The sequence below is a fragment of the Gallus gallus genome, chromosome 1 (genome assembly GCF_016699485.2).
Source record: "Gallus gallus isolate bGalGal1 chromosome 1, bGalGal1.mat.broiler.GRCg7b, whole genome shotgun sequence".
In the NCBI taxonomy this organism is placed as follows: Eukaryota; Metazoa; Chordata; class Aves; order Galliformes; family Phasianidae; genus Gallus; species Gallus gallus.
This window is the reverse complement of record NC_052532.1, coordinates 137,081,017-137,105,086: the sequence shown is the minus strand read 5'-3', so window position 1 is coordinate 137,105,086 and position 24,070 is coordinate 137,081,017. Positions and strand designations below refer to the sequence as shown.

At 41.5% G+C, this 24,070-nt stretch overlaps 1 protein-coding gene across 9 annotated transcripts in view; it reads right to left on the bottom strand.

Annotated features, from left to right (window-relative positions):
• RASA3 (RAS p21 protein activator 3) overlaps positions 1-24,070 on the bottom strand; it is a 174,804-nt gene that overhangs the window by 42,615 nt on the left and 108,119 nt on the right. For all 9 annotated transcript variants that reach the window (XM_046941096.1, XM_046941101.1, XM_046941106.1 and 6 more), the window contains one exon: positions 15,317-15,393. In XM_046941096.1, coding sequence (XP_046797052.1) covers positions 15,317-15,393 — 77 coding nt within the window. The remainder of the gene's footprint in view (positions 1-15,316; positions 15,394-24,070) is intronic.

Genomic DNA, 24,070 nt, shown 5'->3' with positions numbered 1-24,070 from the left:
AGTGAATAATATTAGAGATACTACAGAAAAACAAAAGGCACTGCAAAAAATCATTTTATTAAACATACCGTTGATATATATGTATTGCTCAAACCATGATCACTTCAAATAAACTGCAAAAAATGGATCACGTCAGTGTAAGTCTAAACATTTCTTAATAGTTTAAAATCACATGGACTTTTCTCTGCTATTAATATGGGAGCTGTTCTACAATTTGAACCATCAAAACTGCTTCCCAATATCAGTTATAGAAAGACTTCTGAAACCATACATTTGCAGAGCACCATCTGTACTCTGTACTAAATAAAGAAAACAGGATAAAAAGTGGGTGTTAGCCCTACTGTTCTCACAGGACAAGGAGTTAATTCATTAGCAGTTCATCCAGTTTATGAGACAATTACAGAAGAGCTGCAAGTTCCCTAAAAGCCACTTCAGAAACATTTTTAGTTAGGTTCATATATTTAAAAAAATAAAATAAAAAATATCTTCAGTGACAGTGCCCCGAGGGCTTCAGCAAAGACACAAGCTTGCCAAAATTCTGAATTGCACTGATTTAGTGACTGTTACTGGCACTGACATCAGCATTTCCTCCTGCCTTGTTCTCTGACTTGCAGCCTCAATTATTAGCAGGGAGCAAGAGCTGAGCTATGGGAGAGTAAAGAGAAATGGTAAGTAATGAGGAGGAGAGTTTTGTAGCCCACACAGATTTTCTGAGGAGACAGAAGATTCAAACATAAGTTACAGAAAAGCAGTTCATATGCAAAAATGATAAGGGAAGAACAACACAAAGGAGTAGGCGCTAACAGGAGAGGATGAATTTGCCTAATGACAGAACTATATTGGTTCTTGGAAGGAAAGAAAAAAAAAATTCAATTTGATACAGTACGGCAGGAAGCCAAAGAACAGGTCAATACATCAAGGCAGCTGCAGAAGCATTTGTGTGAAAGCAGCATGGTGAGGAATGTAAAGAGGAAAGCACAAAATGATTACAATTATGATATGCAGCCTTGACAACGATTAGAGCCTCAACAACAGCTTTAGCTCAGCTGACTGTAGCCTAAGGCAATACGAAATGGAAGAAGTGAGATACTGTCTGTACAGCAGATAAGGAAGGAAAGAAGACCAAACACCAAAACACAGCATGCAAGTCTGAGACATAGCATGACAGTTATAGCCTGCTTAATAAAGCTGGCTAGTGACACCGAAGGTAACACCAGTTGGCCTCAAGAAAATGCACTGTCTGCTGTACGGGATACGCAGGGCTTATGGAAAGCAAACTGCAGTGATCTTTGACTTGACTGCTGAAGTTTAATCTGCATCCAGGAAGGAACTACTTGCATTTGGCATAAACACCTTTCAGGACACTCATGGATATCCCTGAGTCCATGCATGAACACATAAGCAAACAAAATAAGCTGCATAAGCGTGTCCTGATTTTCCCCTCCACCAGTCATCTGAGGCCACAAACATCTCCAAACATTAGACAGATTGATAATGATACAAAAAGATGGATGACAAAATAAAGAAGCTAGTTTTGGAATGACTGAAATTCATTCACAGACAAAGTGTGATACACGGCAGGGCAGAAGTTACCAAGAAAGCAATTTAGGAATCACTCAAAGAAAGAGCTTTTGAGTCTACTGACAGGGATCTGATTATGTGGTAAGTAAAAAGAGGTGAGAGACACAAGCCTTGCAGAACTTAAGGCAGAGAGAAGAAACTAAGATCCCTGCAGGAGACAAGAAGGGAAGTATTCAACTAGAAGAAGCAAAGAAAAGAGCACAACAGAAGGAGCACATCCCTAACTTACCTAAAGGTTTTCTGCCTAATTGGTGAGTAAGGATTTCTTCCTAGGTGGCAAGTATAGTCAAGTCAAACAGCCATCCCATGTTGGTCACAGATGGTAACATTAATTTAAAAAAAAAAAAAGATCTGACATGCTGGTATGCAACCTTAATAGACAGACTTCTGTCTCTCCCAGTTAAGAGAGCCTTAAGAGAACATGTAGGAGAAAAGCATCGAAATTTCATGCCAACAACACCCTTTGACCATGGGGCGCAGTAATCCTACTGGATCAAATCTCAACAACTCTTAGGGTGACAGTGGGGCACGAGGGAGAGCACAGGAAGGCAAGGGATGGGAATGAGATGACTTCAGCCAGGTCACTGACAGACTGAATGCCCAGCAAGTTTCCTCTCAGTACTTTCTACTCCAAATATAATGTTTTTTCTACTAAATAATCTTTGCATGACTCTTTCATGCAGACTCTTATACCATTTTTCTACCTAATTAAATGTATGTAGCGTTAACTTAGCAGCAAAGACACCTCTCTAAATGAAGAGATCAAATAAACTCACATGTCAAAACAAATTAAACAGTAGTTATTCAATCTACGTGGAGGCTACAACCTTCTGTGTTTGGCATGCCTTGACACACCTGAGATAGGTCCAACTTTTAATACTTTAAAAACATAACTTGAAACAGGTCAGAACAACTTTTGACTTCATTTATATGAATAATCAGATGATGTGTGATCTTGATTAACAGTATTTAATTAAAAGGTTTTGATCTTTCTTTCAGATGCAGTACTTGCATTAGGGAGTAGAAATTAAGCTGATTCATCACCTCTACTGAAACCTGACATCAGTTAAGCTGCCAACCAAGTCCCAAAGTAATGTTGATGCACTGAATTCATATTGATAAGAGACCTGGACTAAGGTTATGTGATTTATGTCACAGCTCTCATGAAAATGGTCTCTTGTAAGTAGAATTCTAGATATACTACTGATAACATGATACTGTCCAGATTTAGTTAGCTAAAAAAAACTCTTAACTTATCCATCCCATTGTGATTACAGACCGTGCAGAACCAAACAGAGAAGAAAAACAACAACAAAACCTACATACAACTTATACAGTATCACACATCTAACTGTGAAATCACTATTCTGAAAAACTACTTTTTATTAAAAGATAAGACACATTAAAACTCTTAAATTTGGATCAGTATTCAGGTACACCAAGTTTGTGAGGGGCAGCCAAGAAACACAGCTGTAGAGTCTTTTCTCATTATCCAAACAGAAAGACAGATCAGACTTGGTTCAATTTATCTCAATTTTTCCAGCAAGGCACATAGAGCTATTCATTCCAAGATGCACAAACATCACAGCTATCAAAAGACAAAGTTTGTAATAAACTTTCCCAGGACATTAACTAAAAAAAATATTCCTTGATGTCTCTGATTTGGCAAGAGGAGAGATTAAATAGAATTCATAAACCATTCATGTAAAAAACAGCTGTCACAGTATGTTGACTTTATATGTATGAATTTCTCCCCTGGTCCTATAAGGCCACTTCATTGTGACGCTTGATTATGCTAAAATTACTACAATTCAGATGCACTGAAACAGCACACATGTAAGGCAATACACGTGTAGCTTTTCAGAGCTGCTGCAACACTTTTCTAGGTCAACTGCTGCCCTTTCTTCTGGTTAGTACTGGTATATAGGCATGGCTGTTGGTGCTCCTGGTTCCTGCTAAAGCCTATCCCCTTTATAGACCTCAGCAGAAATGGGGACCATCTCTCCTGGAGATGAGCTACAGTGTTCTATGCCTAGAGAATCACATGGTGTATACAACACAGAAACTGCAGGAACAATGTTTTGGGGTCTTTCTACAGAAACACCGAAGTGAGTCATGCAGACAAACTCTGCCTTTAGTACTGTCCTCTGAAATAACACAGCTGTGAAGCACTGGACCCCTCAGACTCTCCAGTATTTTTAAGACATAAGGAAAATACCCACCTGAAATGATCCTGCCTGATGTGTTCTCCTTTAAAAATGCATACATATATTGTTTTCAAGTATTCAATGATTTAGATTTTTCCAACTGAGGGCCTACACCTGAATCATCACAGAGTAATCCCCAAAAGATGTCTAGAGAGGAAGATATGGGATTTTAATAGAAGACAAAATACTTTGACTAGCTGGATGGGATACAGCACCAGGTGAGGTATCCTGCACACTCAGAACACACCGGAATGGGAAAGCTGGTATCCTAGAAGGAACAATGCATTAAGCATATCGTTGACAGCTTCCAATTGCACACTGTCCCATTTACAGGTTAACTGTATGAGTTTCAATAGGGCCACGTGTCAGGTCCTGCATTTTGGTTACAACAACCCCAGGCAACCCTACAGGCTTGGGGAGGAGTGGCTGGAAAGCTGTCTGACGGAAAGGGACCTTGGTGTACTGTTGGATAGTCAGCTGAATATGAGCCAACAGTGTGCCCAGGTGGCCAAGAAGGCCAATGGCATCTTGGCATGTATCAGGAATGGTGTGGTGAGCAGCACTAGGGAAGTCATCCTGCCCCTGTACTCAGCATTGGTGAGGCCTCACCTCGAGTACTGTGTTCAGTTTTGGGCACTTCAGTACAGAAGGGACATTGAGGTGTTGGAGCAGGTCCAAAGAAGGGCAACAAGGCTTGTGAAGGGCTTGGAGAATATGCCCTATGAGCAGTGTCTGAAGGAACTGGGGCTGTTTAGTCTGGGGAAAAGGAGGCTGAGGGGAGACCTTAGTGCTCTCTTCAAATACCTCAAAGGTGCTTACAGCAAGAGCGGGGCTGGTCTCTTCTCACTGCTGACAGGTGACAGGATGAGGGGAAATGGCCTTAAGTAGCGCCAGAGGAAGTTTAGGTTGGATATCAGGAAAAACTTCTTTACAGAAAGGGCTGTTAAGGACTGGAATAGGCTCCCCAGGGAGGTGGTTGAGTCACCGTCCCTGGACGTGTTTAAGAACCATTTGGATGTGGTGCTCAGGGACATGATTTAGCAGAGGGTTGTTAGAGCTAGGGTAGTATGGTTAGGTTGTGGTTAGACTCGATGACCTTGAAAGTCTTTTCCAACCTGAGTGATTCTATGATTCTATGATTTGGAGTTCTACCTTGAAAACCCAGTCATGAGTCCTGTGCTCAGCTAAAACCCATGATATTCCATCCCAAAGAAAGAACTTCACAAAGTGTAGTTAAACAGTTGTCGATACAACACTAAGATCTTTGGTGATGAGAAACAATGCAAAGCATGCTCTCTTTAAAAAAAAAATGCTTAGTGTATTGTCACTTTAGAACTTCTCAGTGAAAAACAAGATGCAAATGAGGGCATGGTCAGGTGGGCATTCTGGTATAACCAGATGGAATAGTAGCCCACATCAACTTTATACTTCCAGTTATTACACAAACAGTTCATATTTGCATTAAATATCTCCTTGTACTTGTGGACCAAAAGAAACCATCAGAACTGCACAGTCTGACCTCGTTCATTATAGTGATTAAATCTGCCAACTAGTCAAGTTGTGCACTGAGCTCATAATATTCACTGCATCCTCAGAGCACCTTCTTGAAAGAAATCAAGACCGAGCCCAGAGGACTCACAATGATAAAAACATCCTCACAGCGTTCTACAGGAAACTGTTCACTGATTAATGATTATGAACAACAACAACAAAGTGCTTTACTACTTGCTTCCCACTAGATTAGCCTTTAGCTTCCAATCATTGGGTGTCACTGTGGTAAGAATAAGTAATCATGCAATCAGAAGGTCCCTTCTCTGAGTACAATACATACTAAGGTTTCAGCACTTCGAGGTTTTTCTTGCATAAATCAAACACACTGTCACCCTAAGACACATTTACCAGGTCTTCAGTTCCTCCTGTAGCTCTTCTCTGAATGCTTTTAAGTCTAACAGCATCCTTTATAGCCTGTCCTCCTCAAGATAAAGGCTGTGAGAAAATGCTATCTGTTTACATTGTGCCAATCTCCCCCGGTGACTTTTAGAACCAGTCAGTGATTTCCACAAAACCTGAAAGAGTGGTAGAGATGTCAAAAGATACTCTGGTCCTACATTTTGGTAAATCCACTGGCTGCGAAGAGAAGAGAGCACTACTGGGCATCCCCAGGGAAGGAAGGGCTGCACGCAATAGAGGCTCAGAGATTCTGTGTAGCCCCTATCCCATCAGTACACGCAGTGTGTAGCATCCAAGTCAAATGTCTACACCAAGAAAAAGAAAACAACAACAAAAAAAGGAGACATCTGATGATTTTAGCTATGTGAACTCTGCAAAGCACTTGCTCATAACTAGCTAAGCTCCAGTACAACAACGTACCCAGCAATGAGAATATGATTTCTAGGTCATCACGATGGTGTTGGGAAAGAGATATTTTCTCATTATTGTCACATACAAAGGCAGACTTTTTGCCATCGCTTCCTCTCAACAAATAGTTCTGCGAACAATAGAGTTAATGAAGAGTGTTTCCTACGCATTGTGTACCATGTCTCAGCTTTCCTTATACTTGAAAAAAATAATTGAAAAAGAAAAAAAAGGAAAATATAAAAAACCCAACTTCAACACCTGGGGCCCTTTGACTTCCCCTTTACCCTGCAGTTTCCTCTATTCCTACCATACTTTGATGCCCTCAGCTTCCTCTGCTGCTATCTAAACATCACCTTGTCAAGCACTGCTCTTGCAGCAACAGTCAACACTTTCAAAGAGAAGTGTGATTTTAAGTTCCATCGCACCCCATTGCATTGTTACTTCAGAAGCTTCACTAACACTGGTGTTGGTTGGTAACTGTCATGGAAGCTACAGGAATTCCAGCAATCATTCAGAATGAAACAGCATAGAAATCTGCCTTTACGTTACACTAAATACTGTATATATCGAAGAGCTCGTTGATACACATCACTGTATTCTCTTAGGGACCTACCTCAAAAGCAACTAACTGCTCCAGATGATTGCCATCAGAGGACATCGCTGAACTGGGAAAGGCTGACGTCTGGGGTACTGCCAATGTCCCAAGGTGGCAACAACTCACAGATCTCAAAATTCATGTGCCTCTTTCAAACACGGGTCCTACAGGAATGCTCTTTAATGCTCTCAATCCACACTAACCCTGTGACCTCAAGTAGAGTTAGAAGCTAAAAATCATTTATTAGAAGGATTTATGCTTGAATACTTTGCTTCAGTGTATAATCCCAGACAATGTTTACTCTGGCTAAAACAGGAAGTGCCGTCACGTTATTTAAACAGTGGCACCTATTGTTGAAATAGACTGGCCTGGAATAGCTGCATTCCAGTCTTGCATTACAAAATAAGCCTTATATTTATTCCACAGTGAGGCGTCGCTTCAATCTCAAAATGGTTAAGGGTTTTTGGGTGTTCTTTTTTTAATGCCTGGACTGCTGCCAAAAGGCCTAATCAAAAAAGATGCTCTTAATTAGTGCTACAAAGAACAAGATACTCGCTTGTGACTTGAATGAACAGAAAGAATTTCAGGAACAGAGGAGAAGCACTGAAGAAATCCCGAATCCAAAAACAAAGGGTGAAACAGATACTTCAGTTAGTGGGAAATTAGGCAGCAGGAAAAGGTGATATTTATAGATATCGGGAGGTTTGGTGGAGAGTGAGCAATTTTAACTTGATTTAGACCACAAAACAGTCCAGAAAAGTTTTGGTGGTAATAGAGAAGCAAAGGAGAGAGACCTCCTTAGATGGCAGGCATTTTATCCTCAACAGCACCAGAGCTGTGAGAAAGGAAAACCCACGTACTGTGCTAAAACCTTGGACAGAGAGGCATATCCATTCCTTCTCCATTCCCTTCCTTATTCCCCAAAACCCACAGCATTGCAGCACTACATAATAAAATACCAGATACTGTGTGATTTCATCTGTGACCAATTTTCCCCCATGAATTTGTTATGAAACACATGCAAGATTAAAAGCACGACCAGGACGCCATCCTGCAAGAAAAAGCATAACATGATGCAGGGTTTGCTCTCTAGAGAGAGGAGACTGTGTTGCATTTTAATGGATGCATACATTTATTGAAAATTAAGCCTTGAAACTACTTCATGCCCTCATTAGCATTCCTTACCAGCAGCAAACAAAAGTTGATTTTTTTTTTTTTCAAAATACCGTGACATAAACTGATCAAGGCATACGTTAAACCTCTCTGCTTGGAGTCAGCAATACCATTTCTTCCCTAACTGATTCAGCCCATATTTCGGGCAGGAACATAAGCTTCATTTGACCCTGAAGCAAGTTCAAACCTGGCTGTAGGCTGCCCTTCTGTGCAGTGGAGTAGAAATTTATCTAAAGCAGCATACAAACGTTATGTTCCTTAAACAAAGAATCAGCAAACGCACATGGCAAGGTGGTTCATGGACTGAATGTGAACGGAATGCAACTTCTAATTGGGAAAAGAGAAATACTGGATGGTGCAGCACCCTCAAGAGAGGGCCAAACCCTGCCCTACAGAACTGACAAACTAGAGCTCTCCACTTCAAAATTGGCATTCACATCTACCCTATTACAGCAAACTGGAATACTGGGAGAGACTGAATTGTCTCGTGGCGATAAAGGGCCGCAGAGTTTTCTGCACTGAAATGGCATGCAAAGCAAGCAAACAACAACAAAACAAAACAAAAAAAAGCACAGAAAAGCATAATCTAAAACTCTGCTGCCTACCCTTTCTGAACTCCTGTTTTCCGCTCTTATCAGCATCAGAGATACAGCCATGACAGAAAGCAGACACATTTTGCTCTTCTGTGTCATAGATACAATACAGTCACGCATTTCAAAGTCCTCTCGCTAATCCAACCCTTTTGACACTTTCCTAACCAATTCCTGGGATCTGATGAAGATCGTTGTCTAAAGGAAAGAGAACTTGCTCCATCACAAACGAGAAAAGCAGGAAGGAAACTAATTAGTAAAGGAAAATTTCCAGCTCAAAGCTGACTCAAAGATGATGCCTATTTGTTTTTATTTTATACTCTATATATATATATATATATACATATAATATATATATAAAAAACATTTAAATATATTCCATGGTTGAAAGACAAGCTGCACACTCCTGTGGTTTTTCAAGGCATCTCCGAACACAATCACTGGTGACAACAGTAAACCTTCACTAGTCAAGATGGGATCATGTTTTCCCCTAATTCTTAAATTAGGATTCAGACTGCTGATCCATGAACAGGAATAGCCTTTATCTCAGCCCTTCCAACTAGACTTAATTCACAGAGGTTGACCACTTAAAAATTTCAAAATGGAGTATCGTTTATCTTAACCTAAGAAATGCCACACTGTGCTAAGAGAATTTTAAGTTACAGAAAGTCAGACTGTTTTTAGGTCACTGGCTGCGAACCTGTGAGCAACATGCTGCCCACACCATTTTCCAGCAAAGCTCACGTGAGCAATTAGAAAGCAGATGCTGCCCACTGCACGGTCTGTGCTCTATCCACACTGCAGCCAAGGCTGGGCTACGGTCACTGTGTCTCAGCACACCCAACACTAAGCACAGATCTGCTTTAAGGACACTTGACAAATGACTCCCTCCTTACCTTCCCCCTTTCCTCTTCAGAAGAGCTTTTAAAGCTCCTCAATACCCACAGCTCAGTCACTATTCTCTTAATGACCTCTGAAGTGTTTATCTTAGAGATGTTGTATCTACTTATTGTTTCCTTTCCTGCCTGCCCTTGCAAGCACAGCCCATTTAACTGTGTTCCATATGGTCAGAACGCATTTCAGACAGCTGTCAAGAGTTGTGCAGCATTTCAGTTTAATTCATGAATTAATGCAGAGCAGCCAAATCCTCCACACCACGTCTACAAATGCTTCATTTATCAAATAAAACTTTGGCATTGCTCGTGCATTTGCAGACTTGTGAACCACTCACTGAAAAACTGTGTCCCTACATATGAAAGGCGGTGGCTGCTACAACTGTACAGATTTACCATGACAGGGAGAAAGAACAAATGGAGGAGCAGAGGGGTGGAAAGTTCTCCAAAGTAGATGTTTCCAAGCTTTTTTAAACCTAAGAGAGACAAGACATAAGACAACACTTGAAGGAGCAGCTGGGGACACTGAATAAATACAGACATTTAAATGTGACTAATTACATACACATGCTGGAATTCTCAGAGGAATACCAGGGAGCCAGACTCCCAGCTCACACTGACTTTCAACAGGAGCTCAGTGGCCTTGTCCCTCTAGGCATTCTGGAAGTCAGACGTCATCTTGCTAAATACAGAACACCGCTTCTAAATGTTGCCTCTGGTAGTGTAATCAAAGCAAAGCCTACAGACTTTCTACAAAGTTATCTGCAGGAACCCTTCTCTTTATTCAATAGTATATATTGAGCCCTTCTCTTTGTTAATTAAATAAAAATGCACGTATCTACTGATCATAGCCTACAGTGCGCTGTGAGATGACAGCCAGTTGGAGCAGCTCAGAGGTCTTAAGCCTCTGACAGACCACCCTTCTGTGCTGAACGCAAACAGGCTGCACAGGTTGTGCTTTAAATGTGGTAGGGAATGTTCTACAAAAGGTCTAGGGCTCCTTTCTGAGCACTCGTGCTGTGAAGATGGAAGGATATCCGCATACGGAAAGCGGGGGCTGAAAAAAATCCAAGGGAGAAGCACAATCCACTGTTTTCCAAATGTCATCATGGAGTACAGATACACACAAACCGCTCATGACTTAGACCAAATATTTCAAAGTGGCATGGCTGTGGGAGCGTCCTTCCCTGTTACTGCTCATTTTCTGTCTTTTGCACTGGAGAAGGGCGCAGTTTCTTGGATGTACAGGACTAAGGCCTGATTCAACTAAAAAAACATGAGGGGAAAAAAATAAAATATACCATTGCTCAGGCAGCAGACAGGTACCTTGTGTCAACACAAACAATAAGGTATGGACACAAGCAAGGAGGCATGGGAGTTCTGAGCACTTACATCCACGGCCTTACTACCTTAAAACATTCACAAAACTACGCATCCCTGGCACATGGCAAAGCACTTGCCAGGTAAGAGATGGCATCTGCTTAACAGCCAGTGAAAGGTAAAGCTAAATATTGGTAGCAACAAGCAGCAGCACGTGACTGTGCAGAGGTCCAGGAAGGCTGTAGTTCTAAACAGCGTGGAAAAAGACAACCTGAGATGATCTGTGAGTGAAGAAACCAGACCCTACAGAGGGAAAAATCAGAACCTACAGATGAAGACCTTTTCCTAGCATACTTTGTACTGATGATGGCTCATTTCATGGCACAACTGTAGTTAGTATAAATGCAGTTACACAAAGATACCAGGTTGCAAAGCCCATACATGTCTTCTGTTACTTGATAAGCACTTGGGCAAAAGTCTGTGCTCAGTAGGCTGGAAGCATCTTCCCTCTGTATGACATGACCATACAACACATCAGTTGAACTAGACGATCTTTGACTGTATATTCCAACTGAACTATTCTATCAAAACATTGCATTCCAAATCCTGTAACAAGGACATGAGGGACCCAAAGAGTCTCAGTTGATATTCTGCCCAACTCAGTCACTAGGACCACCACGTTTCACAGCAATTCCACAGAGGGAAACCAAGAGTAGCAAAGCGTACCCTGAAGAAGCACGTAAGAAGTGAGAGCTCTGGTTTTCACTGAGGATGACAGCAGGAGCCGCCTGGGGACACAAGAAGCCTGAGTGTGGTGCTTGCATCTGTATTGTCAGTGTAACTTTTAAATCCACTAATGCTTCTCCTTATAATCTCTTTTACAGAGATTCAGTCCAAGAGATTGTGCTGTAGCAGCTGGCAGAGACTAGGGCCTCAGAAGGGTTCTAATGAACCACAACAGCTTAGTGGTTTAGGGCTAAATGAAAGTACTGAATGCTTCCTAGGGAGAAGCTATTAGGTAACAGTTTTGAACTCATTTTTTTCGCTTCCTCTGCAGAGGCTAAGGAATCTCACGTACCTTTCGCATTTTAAATAATCTACTACTTAATGTTCAAGAGCTCAGTACTTAGCAATTTTAATTTGCCTTCCCATTCAGATGAATTTCGCCATCCTCTCATTGAGCTAATTGTTCACAGCATGTTCCACAGGGCCGCAGACTGCTGAGCAAAGGCCCCAGCTGCTCTCAAGATATTCTGGAAAACAGTGGTGGTGGCAATGCACACAGGCACAGAGGGCACAATACTGAAGATATGACCTGTGGGTGAGCTGGTAAGAAAACTCACGTTTATTTATTTAATAGATAGGCAAAAAGAAGTTTTCCAGTTAGTCCTGGTTTTCATTCAGACCACATACGTGTCTGTAAAATACAAGCATTATGCCAGTGCTTAAAAAAGCAAGAGTCTTTAAGGTATTTTTAAATAGTTGCCCACTGGAAGCAGTTTTTGTTCTCCTGAATTGTTTAATCAGCCTTATCTGTATGGTAGCTTGCAGGATAATGTTCACCTTTCTGCCACTAAGAGTCCCAACATTCATTTAAGGAAGAGAATATAGGAAGTCAAGGAAGTTCATAGGATGACAACCTCCGGTTGTCACAGTGTTACACCTTTGTTGTGTTTGTGCGCTGCAATAAACGTATGAGCTGTTCAAAAAATAATAAAATAAAAAAAAACCCCAACAGTTATTTTCACAACATTCATCTGGTAGCTGCACTCCTCTAATTCACCCAGTCTTTACTTTTACTTCATGAACGACCGGCAACAAAGGTTCTGCCTCCCATCTTTGCCATTCTTCTCACTTGGCAACTTCTGGTTCCATATCCATCTAGTCAAGCTTTACTTAATTACTGCTCTCCTTTCTTACATGTCTATGCATTACAACCAAAATATCTATGAACAAACCTGAAAGAGACTTCAGACAGTGTTGAAAAGCATTATAAAGCTGCAGTTTGCTGTATACCTCTCTAACAAAAATGTGCAACATTAAGAAATGCCAAATGACATTCTGTGCTTTTCTTCCTGATGTAATCACTCCCCTTTCCTTTTCTATAGTATTCCCCGTGTCATTCTCATTCATAAGACAGACTGCCATAAAAACCTGCACCAATGGAACTACATACTCTAGAAATAATTTTATTTCTGAATTCCCTTATGTACATCTTAGCTCTACTCTGATCTACCATCCAAATAACAAATAGCTGTAGAAACTAACCGGAGCCAAACAGAGTGCTCGGGTTGACTACTGCAGGAAGACTCCAGGAAAGATACCTTCAGCAGACAAAAGACTGCTTGGGATCTGGTTTTCAGGTTTTGTTTTTAAGACCCAAGAGCTAGATAGAAATAAATACATACATACATAGAACCACCTCTGAGCATTACAAGCCAGTGGCTAAAACCTTGGAATTTTTACACACATTTCAGTTAGTACGTTATATTTACTGAACAATACATTCAAAATTGAAGTAACAGAATGCTTCATAAGCTATTCAAAGTCTTTTCTTTGTACTGGACAGAGTAAAAGGAACAGTCTTCAAAGCAAGGCCACAAAGGCAACGATTTGATTTAAAATCTGACTGGTCAAATGAATAGAAAGGTAGAAAAAAATGCTGCATCAAAAGTTGACTCTGCCTTATTGCTCTCCAAGAAGCAAAAAGCTGTAGGTTGCAGACTTTAAGAACCCTTTCAGACTTCTATTTCTAGCATTTCAGGAATACCACTGAAAAAAAGCACTGGGATGACAATGTTACCAAGACCTGATTTAACTGAAGACAAAATCTGGCTGTGGTATGGCATACTCCCTCAAAACAAAAACAAAGTGAGAAAAACACTTTTGAAAGTCCTTCAGTGTATCACCCAACTATTCAAAACAGATCATGGTGAGAGTGAAAGGATGTTCCATATAATCTCTGCTGGCAAAGAGTCAGACACCCCACGGTTTTACCTCACAGCTGGAGTTCAAAGGATAAAGACAGAGGCCTTTCCTGCTGCACTGCACCACATAGGAGTGCACTGCTCACTTCCAGAAAGACTAAAACAAATGAAGCTGATACTTGGAACAATTCTGTTCCTTTTCCCTCTCTAGGCACACTATCCTCTGGGCCTGCTCCGAGGAACAGTGCAAGTATAGTGATAATTTGACTGTTCCAAATGCCCCAGATACACATCTGCCCTCACATAGGTGATAGACAGTGGAGTAGGACAATAAACCATCCTTTCCCACCTCTCATTTCCCCCTCTCCTGCAAAGCCCTAGGATCTATGACAACAGAAATAACACTTCAGCAAAAGATGCCTGCCTAGGACTCAATCGTTTCAGGTTTGAAACCCAGTTTCTCAGAAGCACCATGATTTGGTCATATTCAAATTACACAATAGCAAAAGACACAAAAAAGAGTCCTTGAGCAGTAGTTAAATGAAGGTTGGTCCTTCAATGTGGTGCACAGCTATACCGACATGGCAGCTTTAAACCTTAAGGAGGTACAGCTCTGTTCAAGTGGTTTATGTTAGCAAAATCCCTGGAGATCAGAGCCTACACAGCAACTTTCACCATGCTTCATCAGATTATTTTTTTTTAACTGGCAGACTACAGAGCAAAAGATTTCAAAGGTGCTCACTCACAGGGCTTTGGTACGGACTGCGTGTCTAGAAAAAATATACACAGGCATGAAAGATCACAAACTCCACATGTTCATGTGAGCCTAGAAGGATGGAGATCAACCTCATGGCACACATGCATTTGTTAATAGATCCCAGCTGCAAAGACTGCCACGATAGCTTTTTAAGCAAAGCCTTTGCAGAGGCAGCAACAAAACAATGTCAGATATTGGTCTGAAAATAAGGCTGGTCACAATTTTACTAGCGGAGCATTTCTCTATTGAAACAATTACCAACCAGCTAGAAATGTATGATACTAACACTCCAATTTTGATGACGTTCTGCCATACACAGAGCACAAGGCAGATTCCTGACAGAAGGCAACCAGTACTGCCACTGCTCCTGAAGTACCCACCTGAAAGGCTCTGCTGGGGTCATCACACAATGGCCTTCTGACTCCTTATATGAAGGCAAAATCTTGATGTCTATTTGAGTCCTAGGACTTCAAGGTTTCAGTTGATTTAAGTGAGATTCTGAGACTGCTTTAGTAACTGATGGCAGACTTTAGTTTGGTGAGTCAGCTTTCTAACATCCTGTTACCACATTAGCTACGCTACACCTTCACTTAACTAGTAACGTCCTTAAAATGCAAATCAGAAGGACATTATCCTTGGATGTGTCTTTAGTATTTCTAAAATGACTAACTGATTTATTAACATTTAAATTGTTAGGAAGAAAATTATGTATATTATATGCAGAAAAGAAGAGCAAAAAAAAATCTCATCCTGTAAATAAATTCATATGAATATCGCTGACTAACAACAGCTGTAACTAAGTTCTGACCATAAGAACATTCAATTTCCAGTCAACGCCACGATTCCTCAAGCGATTTTAAAATGAACCACTGCATACTGTATGTAACTATATTTCCTCATAACTTTAAGTCCTACCGTGTTGCGAGCTTATGGCAGACGACGCCGGTGTCTGTTATGACTTCACTCAGTCTCAGCTCCAGGTGGACCTTTCCCTGAAACCGACAAAAAATAACGTGTGAAAAATCAGTGCTGTGCATCCCCAGCCACACCGTTCCAATTGAAAACAAAGCAAGTTGGTTAACAATCACTGAAAAGATATCACATCAGTGTGTTATAAATTGCAGCCTTTCAGTACCTAGAGGGAGCCTATGAACAGGAGGGGAGTCAACTCTTTGAAAGGGTAGATAACAGCAGGACAAGGGGAAATGGTTTTATGTTGAAGGAGGGAAGATTTAGATTGGATGTCAGGGGAAGTTATTTACTGTGAGAGTGGTGAGGTGCTGGAATAGGCTGCCCAGAGAGAGGCTGTGGATGCCCTGTCCGTGGAGGTGTTCAAGGCCAGTTGGATGGGGTCCTGAGCAGCCTGCTCCAGTATTAAATGTGGAGGTTGCTGGCCCTGCCTGTGGTGGGGGGAGGGGGGACGGAGATTCATGATCCTTGAGGTTCCTTCCAACCCAGGCCATTCTGTGATTCTGTGATTAAAACATTGGAAAACTGAAGGGGCTAAAAATTAAGAAATAAGATAAAACTGTGAGACAAGTTCCAATAGAACTACAAGGGCAACTAAAGGGAAAAAAAAGTCAAACACATCACTAGCATTCATAGCATCAACTGCTATACAGTATTCAACTCCAATTAGTCGTATTGAATTTATTGCGACTTGGGCCAAAACCTGATGCTCCAACATGCCAAGAAAATAAAGTCAAATCACAAATACAGACTGCGCTACTCTCATTAGGTCTATTACATTTCAAAACATGTGCATCTGGTTCTACTGGCAAAAACTATTACTATATATGGGTAGAACAAACAGAAAATACATTTTGTTGCTAATCTATTCTGACATGTCAACGTTGTCCAATCATCCTTTTTAAATCATGATGGCCAAAATTGAGTCATTCATCTTTAAAACTACTTCCACTCCACCCTTGTTACCAAAGCACCCTAAAATCTGCCCCACTTGCTCTAATGTAGGTGGAATTGCTGACTCAATTTTATCTCGACTCACGCTGCCAGCCCTTCCATAACATCTTCCAGATTTGACTGTTCCTTTTTTTTTCACATCACCAGAACTCCAGCCAAAGGATGCCTATCCTGCATAACAGAAGGGACCGAAGATCAAACCCTGACCCCTACTTGTACTATGTTGTTAAGATCTACCTCCTCTGCAGCAGATTTGTCTGGATGAAAGCTGGTGAAAGCAGATGGAAGTAGAGTGAGGAGTGCACTAACAAATGGCACAGACACTCAGAAGTTCAGTTCAAGCTCATTTCCCAGCCCTCCTACATTTAGCAGTACAAACAAACTCTGAATCATAGAATCATAAGGGCTGGAAAAGACCTCTCAACTTATCTAGTCCAATTGTCAGCCCATATTTTATCACTAGAGCTTAACTGTAGGGCTCTAGAGAACAAATTTAGATCACGAAATTTTACAAGCACTGTTGCCATCTTTGTTGATATCCTCCATATTACCTTTATCAGAGAAACCAGCAATGAGCTTTGAAGGAGTTAAGAGACAGGCAAGGAGATTTAGGAACCCTAGAGAAAATATCCTCTTGTAGAAAAACGCCAAGAAGGTAAAGTGAGGTACATTTTACAGAGGTACATCTGCTGATCTTAAACAAAGACAAGACTGATCCTCTCAGGAAATAAAGAATGCTTTTATACACTTAAGTGAGCCTGAATGTAAACTTAGTTTACAGTTCCAGTTTGCTAGATGCTGCTCAAATTAAGTAATTACAACAGAAGCTGCCTACTTCCAAAATTAAGCTCCAAAAATGCTCTTGAGTAAGCAGCACTTCACACGTTTTCCCAACTACACTGAGGAAAAATACAGTGCAACGTCCTTCAGGCTGAAAGCCAGTGTTTCTTGTCGCTCTCATTTTTCTCTTGAGAAGACTCAGAAAATGGCCAGCTGCTGAGAAAGTGACTCAAAGCTTCAAACAGCAAAACAAAGGTCACAAGATCACTCGGCCTGGCAGTCTATTCCCAGACTACTTCCTTACTTCCAATTAAAAAACTCAAATATCTAAGTATATTTAAATGAGGCTTATTATGTATCTTTAAATAAGTAACTTACTTGCAGGTTTCATTCATAGAAAATGAGACTTCTGTGTAAACAGAATGCTTTTTCCCATATCACTAGTACTGTTAGACAAAACATAAGTAAATTTACTCCTTCACAATGCTAGCTGTTGGTTTGCAGAATACCAGATAGCACATTTTTTTCTGAGAGAAGACAGAAAACCATGCAATAAATCAGTATTATAAAAATCAAGACTTAACCTAACCAGCAGAAGGTCAGCTAATCATCTATACTGTACTCAGTGTAACAAACAGAAAGGTTGGGAAAATGTGTAGAATGTGTTAATTACTAAAACATTGACATAGAAAATATTTCAGGATGTTCCTAGAAGCAACCACATTCATTAGCACACACTTCACATTTGGAATAGAAGGATTTTTTCAAGGAACGAGCTGCTGAAGGAGTATCAACTCAATTGCTGAACAGCACTTCATTTTTCATAAACTCAAGATGATACAGGTGGGTGGGTTGATAGGTCAAATGTCCTTCCTAACCACATCCAAAACACCATGATGGGACCAGCCAGGTTCCATTTTTCAGTTCCTGATTAAAGAAGTCATCAGTAGATCGAATTTCTTGCGGGCAAGTAAAGAACACTCAAAAGGAAGTCAGTAATGAACAAAACACTAAAAAGGCTATCCTAAGAAAAAATACACACTTGTTAAAGATTGCCTTTCCTAAGAAAATAATAGAATCGAGTTCTAGTCTTGTTAATGCTACCAAGTATCAAGAACTCCATCACACAGATGACTGAAAAACAAACTGAAGCTAATCATAACCTTGCAAAGGAAAGAAAAACAGAATCCAAGTTCTGTTTTTACAGGCACAGGAAAAGCTTATCTACACAATTTCATTTCTCCTTAGAACGTAACTATAAGTTACCGAAGACTGAAACACCAGAAGACAGCTGAACAGTAAGTAGAAGCATAGGGACACTACTTACGTGTATCACATTTCCAGCAGTTGCAAATTTCTGGTTTAATTTAAACACAGTGTGTCAAATGAGGAAAGAAAACACATAACTACAAATTATCCTACGGTTATTGTTTTGACAGAGTTCTGCCATGCTGGTACGCTTTTAACATTTTTAACAAAGGATGGGCCTTAGAGGCAGCATCCCCACAGTGTGGGAGACACTGGGACACACCACTTGGCACACCACATCTTAGTGCAGTTATGAGCACATATTTTAAGCTGAAATTTAACTCCCATCCCACAGCAATGTGATTGAGAGTTAATTCAAATTATCCAGTTTTTCCCTGGGTCTGATCTTTGTGATCCAGGGAAAAAGTTAATAAAACCCAACACTGACAAACAGTAGGAATCTCTAAGCTGTTTCCTAAGCTCCAGCAAATGCACAAAGTACCCTTGACAGTCTCCTTAAGTTTGAAAAACAGGAGCTAACCTAATACATTAAGTCATATCTTCAAGGAAGTATCAACTACATGTCCACTAAGTACATTCTTTTTGTACTGTGGAACACCTCTTAGAAATACTTCATTGTTAAAAAGTGAAGATGTTAACAACATATATGTTGTAGAGTTAACAACAACTCTAACTTAACTCTACAACATGTATGTTGTTAACATCTTCAACATATATGTTGTTAGCTCTAAAAAAATAAATATAGAATATCCAGATCTGCTTGGATGAATATCAAATACCAAGACAACTATCGTCACGTATGAGGGTCATACGCAAAATAACAATAGAAGATACCAGAAGACTGGTAAAAAATGTACCAATCCACTATCAAGCCTGCTCGACAACTGGCTGATGGTGACCCACCATTCCAGTTCTCACTAGTCTACCTTTGCTGCAGACTTTCCACCTCTAAAGTGAGAGCGTGTGTGCATGGAAGTTTTCAAAGCTTTATCCCCCATGGGGACCCTTATTCCAGCACAGCTCAATCATTATCAGCTCTGCAGCTCAGCTCAACCCTGCTCATTGCTCTGAGGTGTGGGAAGAGGGACCGGGACCTGCCTTTGGCTCTTCACTCTTCCTCCTGCTGGTACAGAACAGCTGCAAGCAGTAACACTCCAGCTCTGAAAGCTGAAGAAGGGAAGAGATGGAACAGGAATGGGTTGCGGGAGAGGGCTGGGCAAAGCAGATGACACGAACAGGCCCATGCCAATACCAGCATCTCATTATTTTGGAATCTCATAAATTGAGGATCGTAATATCATCCCCTGTGATGTTGGTTTACTTTCCCTTGCTACAGGAAAATCACTGTTGAGCATTTCACTGAAAGCAGTCCGCAGAAGGGAGCCTTGGAAAAACTTGCTTTTGCACAGAGAGCATTGGAAATGATGGGATGAGCTGTACTGTTGCTGTATCTGTCTTTCCAAATTTTGTTTCAGGCAAAAGTAATTAGATCCAGTCTATTTTGACACCCTCTTGGGCAACTTTCTGAGATGTCATTTTCTGGCACCGGTAAAGCTTAGAAACAAACAATAGAACCTCCCCAATTTCTAAGGGCCCATTAAATGCTGTCTGTGAGGTAATGGGAGAAGAAAGAACGAGGGTGCAATTTGTGCTTCAAGTAAATCCAGCTCTGCAGTATGAAGAGCAGCCCCTTGTAAGGTCACAACACAATGGTATGCCTGGTCAGAAGGGTGAGCTTGTTTGCTTGCTGCCTACATCTGCTGCTGCAAAAAACTTCTTCCTTTAGCAGAGGACAGCAGGCAGCTGGGAAGGGTCTAAGGGTCAGACCTCAGACCACCTCAGATGGGTTGCTGGACCACGGTGCTGCACACAAAGATCTGGAACAAAATCCAGTCTGTTGCTGATGAAAGTATTACAGAGCTAATGAACACTGCATGGATTTGTAACTGCTATGCAGAGCAGAACTGATGTCTGCTCAGTCTCTGTATGTGCAAACTAACAAATGCAAGCATGTCACAACCACTCATTAACTGACAAAGCACCTTCATGTGGCACAGTGTTAACCCTCATAATTTTCTAAAGGAAGAATACTTCAATATGACCAAAAACCTTGTAACTTGCCAGCCCTGAAATTTGTCTTGTGTCCCTCTCAAATACTTTGATATGATGAATGATGTCATTATCAGCCACCTGCTTCTTTTTCCCCAGACAAATTGTGCTCTGCAGATGGAGAATCCAGGTATGTTATTTTGAAGTAACGCAAATTTATTATTCACCAGTCGGTGCTCTGTACCACATGCCATGTTTCTTGGCTAGCTTTTGAGAAGTAGCAGTGCAAAACCGGATAGGCTGTCTTGCCTGTCTGTGCTGGTAAGTCTGAACTCAGTGCTCCCACACTCACATAGGGAGGAAGTCTTGTCACCGTTGCGGTTTCACCCTGATGGACAGCTAACCTCTGCCATATTGTTCACTCACTCCCCCTCCTCAAAAGAATAGGGAGAGAAAATACGAAAGGGGCTAAGGTTTGGGACAAGGACACGAAGACTGCTCACCAATTACCACCACAGGCAAAACAGAATCACCACAGGGAGATTAAGATATTTTATTTTCTATTCCTAACAGACTAGAGCAGAGAGAACTATAGGTAGACTAAAAACATCTTCCCCCCCATCCAACCCCTTCTACCTCCTCCCCTCAAGCAGTACAGAGGAAAAAGAAATGGAGGCAGCTATCAGTCCATAACAGCGTCTGTTGCTCCTCCATGGTCACTCTGCCCTTGCTCCACATGGGCTTCCCACAATGCTATCCTTCCTGAGCTGATCCCCATACGCTTCCCACAGGCTGCTGCTCTCCCAGCACAGCTCCATACCACAGGAGCTACGCTTAAGGCACTGCTCCACATGGGTCCCCATGGACACAGCTCCCCCAGCCCTCTTGCCCCACTTCACGCCCCTCTCCACAGGCTGCAGCTCCAGCCCAGGGCTACTCCTGCAGGGCTCCCTATGGGCTGTACCTCCTCCAGGCCTCATCCACTGCTGTCCCGTGGGCTCCTCCATGGTTGCACATGGAGATCTGCTCTGTGTGGTGCCTGTGGGCCATGGGGGGACAGCCTGCTCCTCCATAGGCCTCCCCTGGGCTGCAGGAGCTTCTTCTCCATGCCTAGAACACCTCCTGCCCTCCTCCTGCACTGACCTTGGTGCTGGCAGGGCCATTTCTCTCACATTTATCACTCCTCTCCCGGTTGCTGTAGAAAAGCAGTTTTCCCTTCCTTATTCTGCTCTCCCAGAGCACACCCATCATTGTTTGTGGCTCAGCTCTGGCAGTAGCGGGTCCCTCTGGAGCAGCTGGAGCTGGCAGTGACAGCCATGGGGCACTGCTGGGCTCTGCTCACGGCTACCAAAACCCTAATATGTAAACTCAATACAGCAACAAAGCAGGATCAATAAATATTCCTTTTGATTAACACAGACATTACGATGAAACATTTAAATACCGGTAAACAACTCAGTTCTCTGAAATAACTGTACTGGTAGGCATGCAGCCTTGAGAATCTTCCCACTTTATCAAAACAGAGATTTCACATCTTTTGAAAACAACTGAAAGAGGGGAAACCTAAAACCCACTGTTCATTAAAAAAGAGGGTAACACCCATTTATTTCCTGCCTGTGGTGGAAAGCCGATACCAAATCTGGAAGCAGCTTCTTCTTTTTAGATTTGCATACAGTTGTGCTTACAGCGGGGTTGCACAAAATGTGCCGGTGACTCATCTTCATGCTAGAAGAATTTAAATACCTACACAAACACTGTTAATTTCAGTGCTGGGCAGTGGGCATGCAATGCTCTTAACTGTTCAGCAGAGCAGACATTTCTATCAGTCACTGGAGTGCTATCACCCTAATGCAGTTGCTCCTAAAGACAATTTGCTTAACCTCATTTATCTTCAAAGCCCATATACTCCACAAAAGAAACCATTAACATCGGAACCATTCAAGTTCAGCACAGTTTGCTCTCCGCACATATAAATTAATGCTTTTTATAAAACAGGAAACAGACAGACATGGGGAAAGACCATGGCAACTTCCACAATATTATGAAAGTAGGGCAAAAGAAAGCAACAGTAACACATTCCCAGCTTCTTCTGATGATCTGGGATCAACTTCTTCCACTGTCCAATTCTACTAACTGAATTTAGTAGAGCTAATTCAAAAGCTTGTGGTGAAATCCTGGCTCTGCTGAAGTCATGGCAAGCCTCCCACCCTGGCAAGGCCAGGATTTCATTCACGAAGCCCGATGCGTGGAATACAGATGCTGCTTTCAATGGGAAGGTGCTGACAAAGGGGTAGAGTTTTTCTGAGCAGCACACAGTGCCCTGAATATATTCTTCCAGCTAAAACACAGAAAACATTTCAGAGCCAGTAGTGATTTCCAGCAACAAAAGTGATTTCCAGAGATTTCCACCTACAGAAGGATTATAGATGTACTCTCCAAATATACCTATATGCAATGTTTTCCACTCACGATGTACAGCCCACCAACTGATGTTTAGATTGCTCCACACTCAAGAACAGGCACAGTTCAACAGAATGAAAGGCCTGGATAAGCAAAACGCTAATTCAGTAGTCAAAGAAAGGACTTTTGGTGTCTGAAGAAACTATTTCTGAACGTCATTAATTTTTTCACACAAGGTCTTGAATACAGAAGGTTAAAATGTGAGACAATTTGCTTCCTCGGTGTTGCTTTTCTGCCTTTGACATACTTCTGATAACCCAGTAGATACATTTCAGACACATCAGTGCTCTTATGACAAGCAAAGGGAAATGAGCAATTTTCAAGTTTTCATGTCAGGTTTTCCTGGTGGGTTTTATTTGGTCCTCTTCTAGACCCCAGTGAATTTTACATAAGACCTTGAGCATGACTGGCTTTGAAAAAGCACTCTGTCTTTTAATACTGAGAACTCTGTTGCAAGAGAACATGACCATTTTACATTTGTCATTGCTGTGGAGGAAGCAACTCAAAGGACAGTTGAAAACGGGATCTTTTTAAAGCAAGAGCCTGCACAGGAAAACATGCCGGAATGCAACTCTCCTTGTATTTCTCCCCCTCTTACATATACTGACTATACTGTTTGGAACATGCTAGTGCATTTAGACATTAGAATGTCTCTGGTTCTTATCATACAATCACATCATAGAATGGCTTGGGTTGGAACCCAACTGCCACAGGCAGGGTAATCATTTCACTGATTACATGCACACAAAGGGTATTTGGGTTGCAGAGTTCAAGCTTCACAAAACAGATTTAACTGTGAAGGGCTGAAGTCACCATGAAAAAAAAAATAATGAAAACTGCTAAGAGACCTTTTCTGGTTTTGAAAGGTCAGATGTGTGCCTGGGATCAGACTCCACTGAGAGCATATGGACCACTGGGAGCACCTGTCATCTACTGCCCCAGGCAAATAGTGAATCAGTTACTGTCAAGTAAACTTCTGCATGTGGAGGAAAGGCAATCATTTACGGATCAGGAGATATGCAGACACAGCAGCACAGCAAATTTTTGCTTCCAGTTATCAAAATGCATGAGAATGAGAAAACTTTCAGGCAAGTCCTGAAAGACAAATGGCTAGTAAAGACACATCCTATGGAAACTGTGCAAGACCACGCTTTTACTGAGTGCAAACAGCTTATCAGGTTCTGTCTT